The sequence below is a fragment of the Protopterus annectens genome, chromosome 4.part0, assembly GCF_019279795.1.
Source record: "Protopterus annectens isolate FY-2018-M chromosome 4.part0, PAN1.0, whole genome shotgun sequence".
NCBI classification, from domain to species: domain Eukaryota; kingdom Metazoa; phylum Chordata; order Ceratodontiformes; family Protopteridae; genus Protopterus; species Protopterus annectens.
In genome coordinates, this window is record NC_056733.1 from 783,318,023 (window position 1) to 783,333,370 (window position 15,348).

General features: G+C 35.0%; 1 protein-coding gene across 2 annotated transcripts in view; it reads right to left on the reverse strand.

Annotated features, from left to right (window-relative positions):
- PPM1F (protein phosphatase, Mg2+/Mn2+ dependent 1F) overlaps window positions 1-15,348 on the reverse strand; it is a 504,486-nt gene that overhangs the window by 214,800 nt on the left and 274,338 nt on the right. For both annotated transcript variants that reach the window (XM_044068735.1, XM_044068736.1), the window contains exon 3: window positions 11,775-11,896. In XM_044068735.1, the coding sequence (XP_043924670.1) occupies window positions 11,775-11,896 (122 nt within the window). The remainder of the gene's footprint in view (window positions 1-11,774; window positions 11,897-15,348) is intronic.

Genomic DNA, 15,348 nt, shown 5'->3' on the forward strand with positions numbered 1-15,348 from the left:
AACTCAAACCACTTCTCCTTGCACTGCAGTTCTAAATATAATTTATGTGCAGCTTTATAAAAGTACCAAGTAACATGTTGAAAGTAGCAATCTCTGTGATACCCCCACTTGTAAAAATGTTTCTTATCCAAAACAGACCTGCTCCCTGACACAGCTATCTACTTGTTTCATGGGGAAAACATGATCAAAGTAAAAAATGAACAGCAAACAAAAAACAAGCTCAAGATAAATTGCTTAAAGGATTACTGCACAGGTTATGGACCACACAAGATAGATTGGCATTCTGTTTAGTTCACAGGTAGAGCCTGCAAAGATGACTGCAAGTCTCCAACAAATGTAATGAGCTTCTTTACTGTAATCCTGTCCTTTATTACAAATACTGTCATATGCATTTTAATACCTAAGGCTTGTACGTTATCTAGTTATGTAAATATTCTCTGCATGGTAACAACAAAAAGACTTTCAATGTTGGTAATTCTTTAACACTATGCTTAAACTTACTTGCATCTTACAATCTCAGACAAGCTTACCTCATGGTCATTAAAGCACTGCTACTTAAACACAGAGCAAGAGGCACTGCAACAACATATATTTTCTGAATAATAAGCATAAATCAACAGTATAAAAATGACAGAAAACCAGAACATTCTGCAAAATCAAAGACAGATGAAAAGTCACTGTAGTACATGTGTCTATCTTGGATGTGGGGATACTCTGCACAATTACACTGCATAACTGTTCCTTGCCTTGCTTTGACACATCCTGAGTCACTACATGGGGGAGTGGGGTGCAACAAGTATGTCACAATTTGAAATGTCTCTGGCTGACAATGACAGCCCTGACACATATGTAATATCTCTCAACCTCAGAGCAAGAAATCTGGACAAAGCCATAAATCGAGTGGTACAAAGGCCCAAAAATAAGGACAATTTTTAAATATTGCTCTTACAAACTTAGAAAGATAATTGAATTAGTAGGTCTTGTATTAGTATGAATTTTCTGAAGGGTATGAAATCTGTAACTCAAATGTCTTTCATTATTTTCCAACTTCAGTCTTTAATGATTTGCCACTAATTTGCCAGAAAAGCACAATTTTATGAAAAACGGACCAAAAATGTGATGCAAAAATATAAAATAGCTACACAATACAGCTGGGATCCTGTCAAAAAAGGGACACTTTTTTAAATATTAGTACTGTTAACTTGAGCAGCTGACAAAATAAGAGAATCTACATACATTTCTGAAATAAAAGTAATCTATAACTCTGATCATTACGGTTATTTAGTAATTGTAAACTCTCCACATTTTCTTCCAAAATTGCCATTTTGCTGAGGGATTATTAGGGGGAGAGCAGCATTTTGAGCCAAAGTCAGGACAGTTGAGAGGTTTGGATATACCTAATTCTATAAAGAGATTTATTTGTGCGTACCTCTCAACCTCTTAATGCAGGATATCTGGACAAGGCTAAATATATTGTGGGAACATACAGACCGTAATAAAAATTGGTCTTGTATAAACTTAGACAGTTGATAGAATAACAGGTCTTGCTTTAGCATCTATTTTTCTGAAGGGTATGAAGTCTGAAACTCAATGTAATTATTTATTGACTTCATTCCTAAATGACTTGCCAGAAATCCACAAATTTTATGAGGAACAAACCAAAAATAAGAAGCAAAAATGTAGTCATTCTGCAAAAATCTGGACATTTGAGAGGTACAGTTCAGCCAGGGCTGTCTTTGAGTTTGCCGCCCCCCACTCACAAAATCATGGTCAAATGGAGCCTCCCCCCTGCAGCCATTCCAATGTCCCATTACTTGGCTATTTTGCCCTATTTACCATAAACACTATAATGTGCATACTGCTTTACTTCTGTGATGATTTGGATTTCATTTGAAAGTTTTATTTTGCATTTTACAGCACAAACACTAACAGACAATCTGCTAAACAAAGCAATGCAGTTTCACAATGAAAATACTTAGTATTAAAACTTCTCTGCCCTTGAAACTCACATTCATTGAAACAGCATTGAAACCCACATTCAAAGAAAATATACTTTGCCAGTGGCAGATAAAGATTAACATTGGGCCGTTTTCAAATTATAGGCCCCTTGCACATGAAACATACATGTGTTCTTTGATACATCTTCCTGATTTTATTAAATAACATTCCTTGTATAATACAGTACAGTTGTTAGACAGCGTTTTAATTTATTGTTTTGAACATTTTTCCAGTAAGCAATGAAATAAAATGCATGCACCAATAATGACAAAACTGCCCAATTCAGAACATTTCCATTATAAAATAGTCTACTCAAACTTCTACAATCCACCAGTATCAGTAAATATACACAATCTCTGAAGAAGTCAAAGTCATCTAAATGATTCCACATTAAAGAGATCTGTAACTAATGAGGTTGCTGCTAAAAAACAACTTTATATTTCATTGTTTCCTCTACAAATAAAGCACCTGCTGCCCTTGAGGAATAAATTGCCTAAGTTAAATTAAAAAAAAAGATAAGCTAGTAATACTGCAATAGGGGATGGATGGCAAACTGATAACAGGTTCATAGTTACTAGGTATCTTCGCCAAAAAGGACTGCAGCATCCACCTCCTTTACAACACAGTACAGTATCAGCAATGCATCTACATACTGTGGGAGTAGAACCCACAACCTTCTGCATCAAAAGCAAGTACACTACCTGCTGTGCTATTAACAATGCAAGCAGAGTCAGCATAAGCAGCACTGAACTTCTCTTCCCTGCAGCTCTCAGCTCCTTGTAAAATCTACTAGACACTCAGCTGTATCTCTCAACTTTGCAGCACAAGAAATCTAGAAAAAGCCAAAATTTACTGGGGGGGGGGGGGACGACAAAAACCCAAAAAACAGGGACACATTTTAAACATTGCTTGTAGAATCTTGGAAAATTGCTAGAATAAAATACTGTGTTAACACTGTACGTTTCACTGCCACGTCTTGAATCCAGGACCTCATGCAAAACAGTCAAAGCAACATACCACTATGTCAAATCAGGTGTTTTCTTAAAGACAGGAAGACTGAAACTTAAATGGCTACTATTTCGTGAATTCAGTTCTCACCATAGCTGTCAACCTCTTAGCACAAAACACCTGAACAAAGCCAATAATGGGGGAATACAGCCCCCAAACATATTCAGTGAATTCAGTTCTCACCACAGCTGTGAACCTCTTAGCACAAAACACCTGTACAAAGCCAATAATGGGGGAATACAGCCCCCAGACATATTCAGTGAATTCAGTTCTCACCCTAGCTATCAACCTTAGCACAAAAAACCTGGACTAAGCCAATAATGGGGGTATACAGTTCCAAAAATAGGGACAAATTTCAAATATTCATCTTATAAACTTAGAAAATTGGTAAAATAAAGGTTTTGTGTTACCATGTACCTTCTGAAGAATATAAATTCTGAAATTCAAATGTCTGTCATTATTTATTTAACATTTGTTAACCAGGAAAGTCTGACTTGGAACAAAAGGCAATTTACAGCAGAGGCCCAGGGAGAAACACTCCATACACCTGTCTTTGTCACATGGGAAGACACCAGAGTACACCCATACAAACACAGGGAGAACATGCAGACTCCACACAGAAGGCACCCCAGGCAAGAATCAAACCAGAGAACCTGTAGCTGTGAGGCAACAATGCTACCACTACACCATCAACAACTACAACTACATATTGAATGAAACATACATTCCAGAAAGAAACCACAGACTATATGAGGAACACAAGAAGAATATAAGGAAACAATCTGCAGGGTTTTCACAGATGGTGGTGGGTAGGGAATTCAGGCTCTAGGTACCTGACCCTACGGTACACATACACACACTAGATTGTGCTAAAACTCTGCAAATTGCAAAATACTTTGTGTTCATTAATGGCATGCAATCGCTAACTCTGCACACACTTCACTTATCGGCATTAACTCGGTCGCTATCTCTGCAGCATTAGATTGTGCTAACTAAACTCTGCAAATTGCCAAATACTTACCTTACTGGTGTTAAAACTCTGCATTCGATCGCGCTAACTCTGCAAATACGTCCAAAGCTGCTTCGTTTGTGTTCAAGCTGTAATGAAGCTTTACTGGCATTGTCTATGCTGGCACTTGATAATCCAAAGTCTTGGCTGGCTCTGTAAATACACTCAATCTCTGCTGCTAACTCTGCAAAATAAGTCCACAGCTGCTTCTCTCTGCAAATATGTCCAAAGCTGCTTCTTGTCTGTGTTTGCGGCTTTTGTGCTGGAATGCACACTTCCGGTTTCCTGTTTGCGAATGTTCCAAGTCTGCTAACCTTGCAGTCCGATCCCCTTCCAGTCTATGCGGTGCTAACCACATAGACTGCTGGGGCATTAGCAGTCTGCTGCCTTCTTCCTGAATCCGGACTGGTAAGGCAGCAGTCCGGATTCACTTTCTATTGAGAATTTATAGGATTGCTGGATTGTACCATTGTGGTTCACAGCTGGAAGGGCTGCAGTCCGATATCACGAGCCACCTCTGCTTCCCTTTCTTTAACATATAACATACCATTCTTCACTGGATTTAACCTGGATCCCCATATAAATGAAAACACAATTAACATTAAATCCTTTTCATACTCTATAGGGATCATAAACACACTTGCTAAATATGCAACTTTTTCCCCAACAGTATAGCATTTATTAAAGATACTTTCTTTCTGTATGACATTTTATATGTTTTCCAGAATACACATATATTCGTTACTTTTTTGTATTATATCTTCCCATTGCTGCATTCTGAGAATTTCCTTACCACATTGTATGCCTAATATTTCTCTCTCTCCCATAACTGCACTTATTATCTTCTATTTCACCTATTATCCCTACACCCTTAATTTTATCCATAGTTATACTTGTTTGTATAGCACTCGAATACTGATTAAGTTGTTTGATGGCTACTTCCATCCAATCTTCATTCTTTGTCATTAAAAAATATCATCCACGTATGAAAACATAACTGGTATTTTAATCTCTTCTATACATTCTGCTACTGCTAATGGTTTATTAACCCTACTAACCACTCCATTCATAACTAATGCAAATAAAAGTTATTACTCACTGGACAACCCTGCCTTATACCACTCTTTGTATCTATTTTGCGACTTAACCATCCATTCACTGTGAGTTTTACCTTTTTTCCATATGCTGAAATAAATACTTTTATTATTTCTCATTTATTTTATATTGTTTCAAGATGTCTCATAACATTTTGTGTTGAATCATGTCATATGGCTTACTCAACTCACCTATCATGATTTTAACTTCCATTTTCCTATTCATTATATTATTTTCCATTTGTCTTATTATCATTAATAGCTTCTGGCTTTCTTTTCCAAGGTATTTTTTTTGTAATATTTTATTTAATTTCTTCTCCAATCTCTTTCATAAAAACCTTATAACCTGAATTAATTAAAACTATCGGTCTCCAATTTTTTACATCCTCTTTTTCTCCTTTTTTTCCATATAAATTTCATAACTCCAACACATTTTTTCTTATCCAAAACCTTCCTGAAATAATTAATTTAGTACTTCCACAAAGAACGTCTGCCAATCCAACATGTCTCTAGTCATATAATATTCTATCTTATCCAATCCTGCTGCTGATTCTGTATTTATCATTTTAACACATTATTCACTTCTTCCAGTGTTACCTCTTTTTCCAAATCTTTGTTGTCTTGTTTTAACTTTTAAACATTTGATTTTTGTTTTCTTTCTAGCCTATGTTTTATGTGTCTTTATACATACTCCTTTATTACATTCACTATTTCTTGTTGAGTATTAACATTTTCTCCTTTCTCATTTCTTAATTCATTTATTATTCTTCTATTCTATTTTACTACTTTGTTTAAACAAGATGCTGTCTCTTCCTTTTTCTCTTGTAAAAATATACATTTGTTTAAACGTTTTAATCTCTTCTTGATTCATCCATATACTTCCTTTTCCTTCTCAAAAATTCCTTCTTCTTACTAAACCTCTAAAAGCATACTTGTTTACTTTGTTCTTCTCTTTTCGTTTTGAAATTCTGCCATTCCCAAAAATATTTCTTGTATTTTGCTTTAAAACTTATCCGCCAACATTTCTAATTTTTGTAAAATCCTCTCATATCTATATGATCCTTCCATAATTGCTCAACTCTTTGTGTTCCCTCCTTATCTAAATCTTTTTTCATTTATTCTTTTAATACCTTTGTCTATTTTAGATAACCTTTTTTTTTTCTTGAATCTCTTTCCATATTGCCAAATGTTTGGAAAATCCTGTAAATCTTATATCTTCTTGTATAATTTTCAGATTTTTCAAAACAATAACTATATCTCAGTTCTTAAATTATTCCTTTTGTAGGCTCACTTTTAATTATTTCTGTTATCACTTTGACATCATCATTCTCTTTTCTTTTTCTTAAATTACAAATAAAATTGCCCACTAATATATCCATATTCACACTTACATAATCTAAGATTTTTTAAACATCCCTTCTTTTTCTTTCATCATCATATATGCATAAACTGCTATAATTCTATAGACTTGCTTTTCTATCTCACACCTACAACTACTACTCTACACATTACCAAAGAAACATCCAAAATCACTATTGAACTTTTACATAATACTCCTAACACCTGAGCATGTTTCTTTACCAGTGTTACAAATTTCACCTCCCCATAACTTTTATACATGTACCCTTTCCAATTCTGTTAAAATTCTTATATCTATTATAACAATATCCATATCAAGTGTCATGCACCATTTCAGTACACCTAGTCTTCTTTATACATTTGTTATGCTGTTCACATTTATTGCTAAAACTCTCAGATCTTCTTTTATTAATTTATTTTCCTTTCCTAATTCTTTGCCTTTTTATATTCTTTTGTGTCAAATGCTTTTACTCTTTTCCCAATAAACTTTTTTCTTTATCACTTGTTTCTATCATTACTTCATGCACATCTTTTTACTGTTTACTTCTCCAACTTCTGCTACTATCCATTGCAGTCTGCTCTTATTTTTTTTCTAAATTTCTTTCTATTTCTTCCCAGTTTTTCTGTATTTTGTTCATCCCCATACTCTTGAGTCTAAATCACCTAAATGAAATGGCTAAACATCGAATGCCATTTCATCGACCACTAACTACTGAACTACCATTTAAGCCAGTGATGGCGAACGTTTTGGGCTCGGCGTGTCAAAAATTTAGAAAATGCCTATCTTGACTCTGCTGGTGTGTCACCCCCCCCCCGAACAAAAGAGAAACAATTCTTTACATATTTATTTATTTATTTAAAAAAAAATACAGTCCAGTCATGTGTGTGTTATGTATTATAAAAATAAAAGAAAATTCAGTGACTTACAATAGAGAAAATTATATGCGCACTGATAATTGGCCTTAAAATAGTGCACCAAAAAATTACTCTACTTTTAATAGTAATTTTGAATTGATCTGAAACAAAATATGGAATACATTGCATTTGATTTAACATCAATTAATTACTTTTTTGTTGCTGAGTTTTAATAGTGCAAGGCCACATATTTCTTGTATTTTTGTTCATTCAGCTTCCTTAGTAACTCAGGTGCTGGTGAATGCTGGTGTGTCACCCAAAACATTGTGGAGTGTCAATTTTGACATTTGTGCCATATGTTCACCATCACTGATTTAAGTGAATGGTCAATTCACCAATTTTTTCCAAGGGAAAAAAATTGGTAGGCCAACCAAAAACGACACACCACTTCAAACATTGCAAAGTGGGAGGGGGTTCCCCCTACACAACCCCTAACTAAATATACTAACTCAACTCTGAGATTGTACTACAGTGGGGAAAAGGGCAAATTCACAATAATGGCCAGGCAATTTTTTACCTAAGGAAAAACATCAGTTCGCGTAAATGGTAGTTTGATATTTAGTGGTCAATGAAACAGCGTTCAATATTTAGCCATTCTGATTACATAATATAGACCTCATACTCTCTACCCACTTTCTCCTTCTACCTTTTCCCTACATTTCATCCACAAATTACCTGTTTTTTCACATTTAAAGCATTTCAATTTACATCTTTTTACATTATGCCCCACTTTGCCACAAATACATTTTCTTTTGTCAAAATTGTTAATTAAATGATCACTTTTTCCACAAAAAAATTGTTGCCTCGAATATTTTACAGTACCTTTGTTTCCTTCTACATTTATAATATTTGGAATGTGTACTATTCTTTCATTCTCCATTTTATTACAACACTCCACCCCAGTCCATAAACCTCTATTATCATAAATGTTGTCATGCCCAGAACATCTTTACATGCAGTCTTTAAATAGTCTTTAATAAATTTTTTTTCTACCTCAGTTTCAAACTGCACATAAAGTTTCTTTTTTGTCTCTCTATTAAATGCTTGCAAAATATTTGAATTCCATGGATTACAGTTTTTCTTTAGTTTGTACTGTTACAAAATTTACTACATGTACTGTTCTGTTAAAAAAATAATGTCACAAAAAATGTCTTTATTAATATGAATGAATACTCTTAACACTTTTGGTGATGTCTCCAGTGGTGGTACTATGTTATATCAAAAGTCATACCCGTCCATCTCTTTATCTGTTTTAGAGCTTATTCTTACTAGGTACTTCCTCCTCCTTAATTATGTCTTCTTATCTTCTCCTCTTTCTCCTTGTTTCACTGATTCTGCATATGATGTCTTCTCTGTGCTCATTTCCTCCACCACTTCTTCTTCTTGAATCCTCTCTAAAATACCTCCCCACCAAATCACCTTCTCGCTTTTTGGCCAACTTTGATTTATCAAATCCTGCAGATAAACATACCACAACCCTCCTGATTAGAGGACTGTAGTAGTACATCCTTCTGACGTCCACTTACATCAGAATCTTGTGAAGGTATGACCTCCTTCACACTACAGAGGACATCTTTTTCTCCCTTCCCACTGGATGCTGGCACAAGCTTGCATGCCTCCTCCTCCACCACTTTGTTTTGCAAAGGCTCAACTGCCTTCGACCCCACCATATCCTCCAATAATTCTTTCACTGGATGCAAGTTTACAGCCTCCACACTCAAGCAACATAGATCCTCCAACATGCTCGTGTCCACCATACTCCTTCCTGCTTCACCAAGTCATCACTGCACCCAGACCGGAAGCAGGAAGTGCCACAATAACCAGCATCCCCACTCGTGACAAGTAGAAAAAACTCGCAGATGCCCTGGCCAAATTTCCCCTAGTAGTGTAAATATCATCTCAGGTCTCCTCTGAAAAGAAGCTACTACCATAGTGGGACTAACATTGTCAACAAAGGGTAAATAAATACATTTATTTTGGCAATTATGTGTTTTATTGCCAATATTATATAATTCTGCTTAGGACTTCTCTTTTTCTCTGTAAATCATGCTATCATTTTCTTCTTTAGTCACATGCCCACTGTCTACCAACCTGTCCTCAGCCTTTCTACTTGATATACATTTTTCTGTTTTTCAAAATGTTCATGATTCTTTATTTCTTCTTCCCTCTTTCAACAGTTCCTTCTTCATCTACAGTTTTCCAGCTCACTGCCTCATACATGGGTTTACTCACAGATATGGGCAGCAGGTGATTCTCCTTGTGACATCCTGTATATTTTGGCTTACTCTGTCATCTATAGCACCCTCTCATCTCACAGAGAGCATATTTTACAACAATTTCTTTCACTACATGACCTTATGCATAATATTCATAACATTTCATCACTGGACCCCTGTAATTAGTAATAACGCTATAGCTATTAACAAAAACAACACTGTCCAAGTGTTGCATTTTCCCACTGTTCATTTCTAGCTCAGCTTTTGTTTTCCAACCATATTACAAGTCTATTTTCATTTTCTTCACATATCCCACAGTCTTATATAGTCCAACTTTTTGCTTTTTTTTAATTTCATTTGCTTCTAATACTTCAATTATAAACATAAAAATCCAGATATTTTTTCCACAACAAATAAATTATTCCATTGAAAAACCCATCCATGTTTTTCCTGTTTTCACCTTAGAGAATGATCTAGGCACAATCAGAAATTGTTTTCAAGCTCAAACAAAACATTATAATGTTCCAAGGTTTATCTAAATACCTCTTCTTAAGCAGTCATTGATTGCCCAAAAGGTTTTATAATATTGTTACTAAAAATAACTGAAGGGCCACTTCTATTCCCAAATACCTGAAACAAATAAAAGTCTCTATTCTGTTGATTTTCACTGCCGCTACCAGGGCAATACAAAGTTTTGTCAGCTCTCTACTTTCCTCCTCTTGTTCATATTGCATGGTGTCTGACATCATAACCCTTCAACTCTGTACAATGTGCCTCGTTTAAGCCCTGTGTCTCTTCTGCATATACCACATGTGCATTTTGTTTTTCAAACCTCAATATCATAGAGGACCAAAGACTACCCAAACCCTCTACTTGAGACTCAGAAATATTGTCCTGTAAAGTAATTTCCTCAACCCATAATCTAGATCTGCACCAGCCTCATCCTTTGCATCTCTCCATCAATTGTCCTACAACACCCCAACAAATAGGGCTCTTTTACTAAAAGATTCTTGCAAACAATTACATAATCCTTTTTTCAACAACTGTCACATTTGCATTTTAGACATAATAAAACCGTTAATCACATTCCAAACTCCACAAGTGAAATTATAAGCAAAACTTTCATTGTTCACCCATTTTGCTCTTTTTCTAAAGATTTTTTATGCCATTCTGTAATGAACAAAACATTCTCATATTTCTCATTCAGCGCTGTCCTCGTGTACTATCCCTAGTACATTCATATAGTCTGTGCAGTGTAGTAATCATAGCTACTTTAGAAACGAACACACAACCAGACTTATCAGTACTTGACACCAAATTCCAGAACAGCCCCATACGTGTTTCACTGTTTCTTCACATTTACACTTATTAACAAAACATATCTTCTTCTTCTATAATGCTTTACACTTCATTTTAACTTCATTAGCAATTTGCAGTGAAAAGGTCTCTAACAAAGAACAGGAGAACTTCCCACATATACTAGACAATTTTTCTCAAGTTAGTACGAATTACACCTTGGGTGTCCATTATACCTAGTGATACAAATTGGGGGTTGCCATATTGGTTAAAGTGTTTACCTCACAGACACAAGGTTTGACTGACACCTTTGGGGAAATTAGCTAGGCTTAAAATAGCCCACAAGGGCAGCTAACCTAGTACTTGCCTATGAACCTATACATTTGGGTATGAATAAATCACTCAAACTATCAACAGTGAAACAAAGCAACAATTTTAACTTACCTAGATAAGTTTTCTGGTGCTTTACCAGACTCCAGATAACCACAGAAATGTAACACTGTAGTTTACCAATAGTAACACATTGCCCAATAATGAATCAACTTTTCAAATGCAGGCCACACTTGTAACTATGACAACAGAATTCAAGATATGAGAAGTAATTTATACAGTAAGTTGTTCTGGCAGCCTACACTAACTGTTTTGATTTGTATATATTACAGAAATGTGGGTATTAAGTGCAAAGAGCTATTATAAAGCAGGTAGGTATCAAAGATTATAAATACTACATTAGAATTAGAGCACATCAGTACAACCCCATGCATAAAAAATGGAGAAAGGGGGTTATGGATAGATGGAGTACACACCAGTTTGGCTAAAATATAAACAGCAATGACTTTTGAAATGTTAAGTGACAGTACTAAAAAGGAACACACTTACAAGTGTTGTCAACATCATCCTGGCTACTATCCAGTTTCTTTTCAAAAACAGTTAGGTCAGCTTGCAGCATCTCTCCAACAGCAGCATGGACCACAGCTGCAGCAAGCAGGGGTGGTGCATTCCTGAAACATAAGCATCAATACACTGTGGATAATGCAAATTGGCATTTCCTTTTTAGAATCAAAATATCACACTAGCAGGCAAGGGATGTGAAAAAGTATACATCCTCTTAAAAGATGTTGTCTTGAGAGGAATAGCACTAAAAGAACAATATACAAATACACATGCAAATTGGTGCAAAACTGAAAAATGTCAACCCTTTCTGACTAGATTAGTCAGAATGCAAACTAGACGTTATGTCCCCTCAAGCAAATGACTTTGTCAGCTGTATATGGGTATATGCAGCCCTTAAGCACAAAAAATTGCATGACACATTTATTTTGATTCTTAGCTCACAGTTTGTGTTTATAAGTAAAATGATGCAAAACTAATAGTCGTTTCATGCAGCAACTTACATAAAACAGAAAGCATGTCACCAGACTTTACACATGGTAACTTTTTAAACCAATGGATATTAGAATACTTTAAAAACTAAATAGGTAACTAAAAAATGCACAGCATTGTCTGATCAATTAATGCTTTTACTACAAGTCAATCCCATAATCACCTGCTCAAAAAACACTGGTAACAGTACAAGCAGAAGACAATCAAGATTAAAACTAGAACAATGCAGTGTCAAACTGAACACTGTCTAACCTACATAACGAGTAAAATTCAAGGTATACACAACCAAACATGTTACATTTTTCCTTTTAAAATCCCTGGGGGTATTTAGAAACTCATAGTAGCACTTATGCAAATTGCTAGCTCCCGCAAGCTACTTTTTACCAGCTATCACAGAACGTGGTTAGATCTGATATTAAATACAGAATACTGCAAAAAGCATTCAGAAGACATGAATGATGTTTTTTGCTTGCTGCATTATTTATGACTGGCATCCCAGTACAACTGATTGATTTACTAGAGGCAATTTATTCAGTGGCAATTGTTTGAATGAAAGTGAGAGCGGGGCTGTCGGAAGAAGTAAGGTTAACTAGCAGTATGAGACAAGGATGCCCTCCTTTTCTTTTATCTGAAACCTCTTGCCGAACATATTAGAAGTTCAGAGACTGCAGGGTATAAGTGGCAAAATAAAGACTTAAAAATAGCCTTCTATGCAGACGACATCATATTAACACTGGGAAATTTAAACAAAGATGGAGAAAAAAATAATTCAGTTATTTCACAGGTTTAGATGTATTTCTGGGTATAAGATCAATGTATAAAAATCTAAACATACAGAGATAAATACTGAAAACAAAATAGCGCAAACTAGTGTTCAGTTGACCTTAGCTAGAGAAGGGTTCGAAAACCTAGGAATGTGGTTGAAAAATACCCATAGTAATGAAGGATCATTTAACTGTACTTATCAGGAGTTATCAAATAATATAAAGGATACATTACAAAAAGGATATAATGGAGATCTTTGGGGGAAAATGTATGGAGAAATCGTATCACTCTATCTTACTATCCTTAAAAAAACATAAGCAAAGATTTTGGAAGTAAAATAGTCTCACAACAGCAGTGAGGGTCATCAAGTGAATAATACTTCAGCATATAGTTGATATAAAAAAGGGAAAAGGGCACAGGTATTAGATATTCGACTCTGATTTTAAGAAATCGAGATGCAAGTACTTGGGGCAAGGTTCGGCTTAAATACAGTCTGATAAGCTTCTGGAAAACCTGTACATGGGGCTAGGGTGAATGGCAGACAAAACTGTTTTGGTTATCAAGGAAGAAAGTAAGCTCCCTGAAATGATAAAGTGGCTAACACAAGTTAGAGAAGGAAGCATCAGCTTAAAACTACAGACAGCTACAAGTTAAGAAACTATATCAGGACTTAGCACAAGTAGGTTATGGGTCAAAAGTCACTTGGGAAAACTTATTAAGGCAGGCAATCTCACAAAGCAATTAGGAATCAGTACATTAGATCACAAGTAAAGTTATCAGAAATAGGAAATTTAAAATATTTGCATGAAGATGCTAACATAAATACTAAAATATTTGGTTTTGCAGACTGCAATGGTTGGAGGTGCAAGGAATAGGAAGAGAGTAATTTGCCAGACATTTTCAAGTGCTGATTTAAACTCCAGGAGTTCAGAGAAGGATTACAAGATGTAATTCAAGGAGTAACATGAAGTGATGTGGAGATATGAGAGCTCAATTCATTTTTGGGAGTTTGGAGGAACCTAGGGAAATTATCCATAAGGAGAGTAGAATTACTTGGCAGGATAGCCCTAATAGCAAAAAATGTGATAGCATGGCAATGGAAACAACAGGGTCCAAAAAAATGGATATAATATAGCTAGTAGAAAAGGTCAGGTAAGGAGACACATACGACAATAAATATGGTCTGCTTCTCATGGAGTAATGTGGATGCCCAGGCTGGCCTGGAAAGAGAGTTTATCAGGCCTAGAATAGAAAGAAAAAAATAGATGAGTAGTTAAAGTGATTTCGATCGGAAGGGCTGTTGGTGGAAACAATTGCTGAACTGTAGCTGGTGCTCCAACTGCAAATACCTGTAGTGTAAATACTTTGTAAATAAATGGAATTTAGTTACATTTGTGACATATTACAACAAAGTTCTAGAAACTGAAATAAGTAGGGGAAGGGAAAGTAGAAACATTTATTAATACCTAATAATAACAAAAAGAAAGTAAGTTTAACTAATTACAAAGATGACGGATACTTTCAATATTAACTTTAATGTGTTGGTTGACAGTCTTATCTTGTATCTTTAATAAATAGATGTAGTTTTTTTGTTTACTTATAAAAAAGGTGGGGGCATGTAGATAGTTTAGACTGTAATGATAATGCTGTATATTTATACTCTATTTATTTACTACTCATGATAGGGACTAATCAATGTACAGTAGTGATGTACAGTTTTAGAAGCTCTATTTTATGAATGATTAAAGTTGAGAGATTGTAACGGGGAGGGGGAATTGATTAATTTAAATTGAAAAGTAATGTAGTTAACTATGCATTTAACTTTTTGAGAGGGTAATGGGTATAAATATTTTTTATTAAGGACTTTTTAGGTTGTTTCTGTTACTCTTGTATTTTTTCCCTTTTTGATGTTTTTTCTATGCTAATATGATTTTGTGATTGTTTACCAGTCTTTAATAAAGTCAGTTGTTAATTTTTTTTCCACTGCACTGTGCTGTTAAATTAGAAGGCTGTAATTCCTTAGAGCTCAATCACAAGTGATAAGGCCCCCCTCTTTACTTAAGGCATGCTATGCATGTAGATTTTAGAAAAACTAAGGAACCTCTTTTTCTTTCCTAGTAATGTCAAATGTCACATCTAAAAGTTATTTTTGGATATTGTTCACTTAATTGTGAAGTTTTGACTGTAGAAGGGGAGGTATTCGTGTAGCTTTAAAACAGTGTACTTGTTTATTGATAAGTCAGATTAAGCTCACCCTACGAACTAAAAACACATGGTGCATTACTACATACTTAACTTTAGTGCT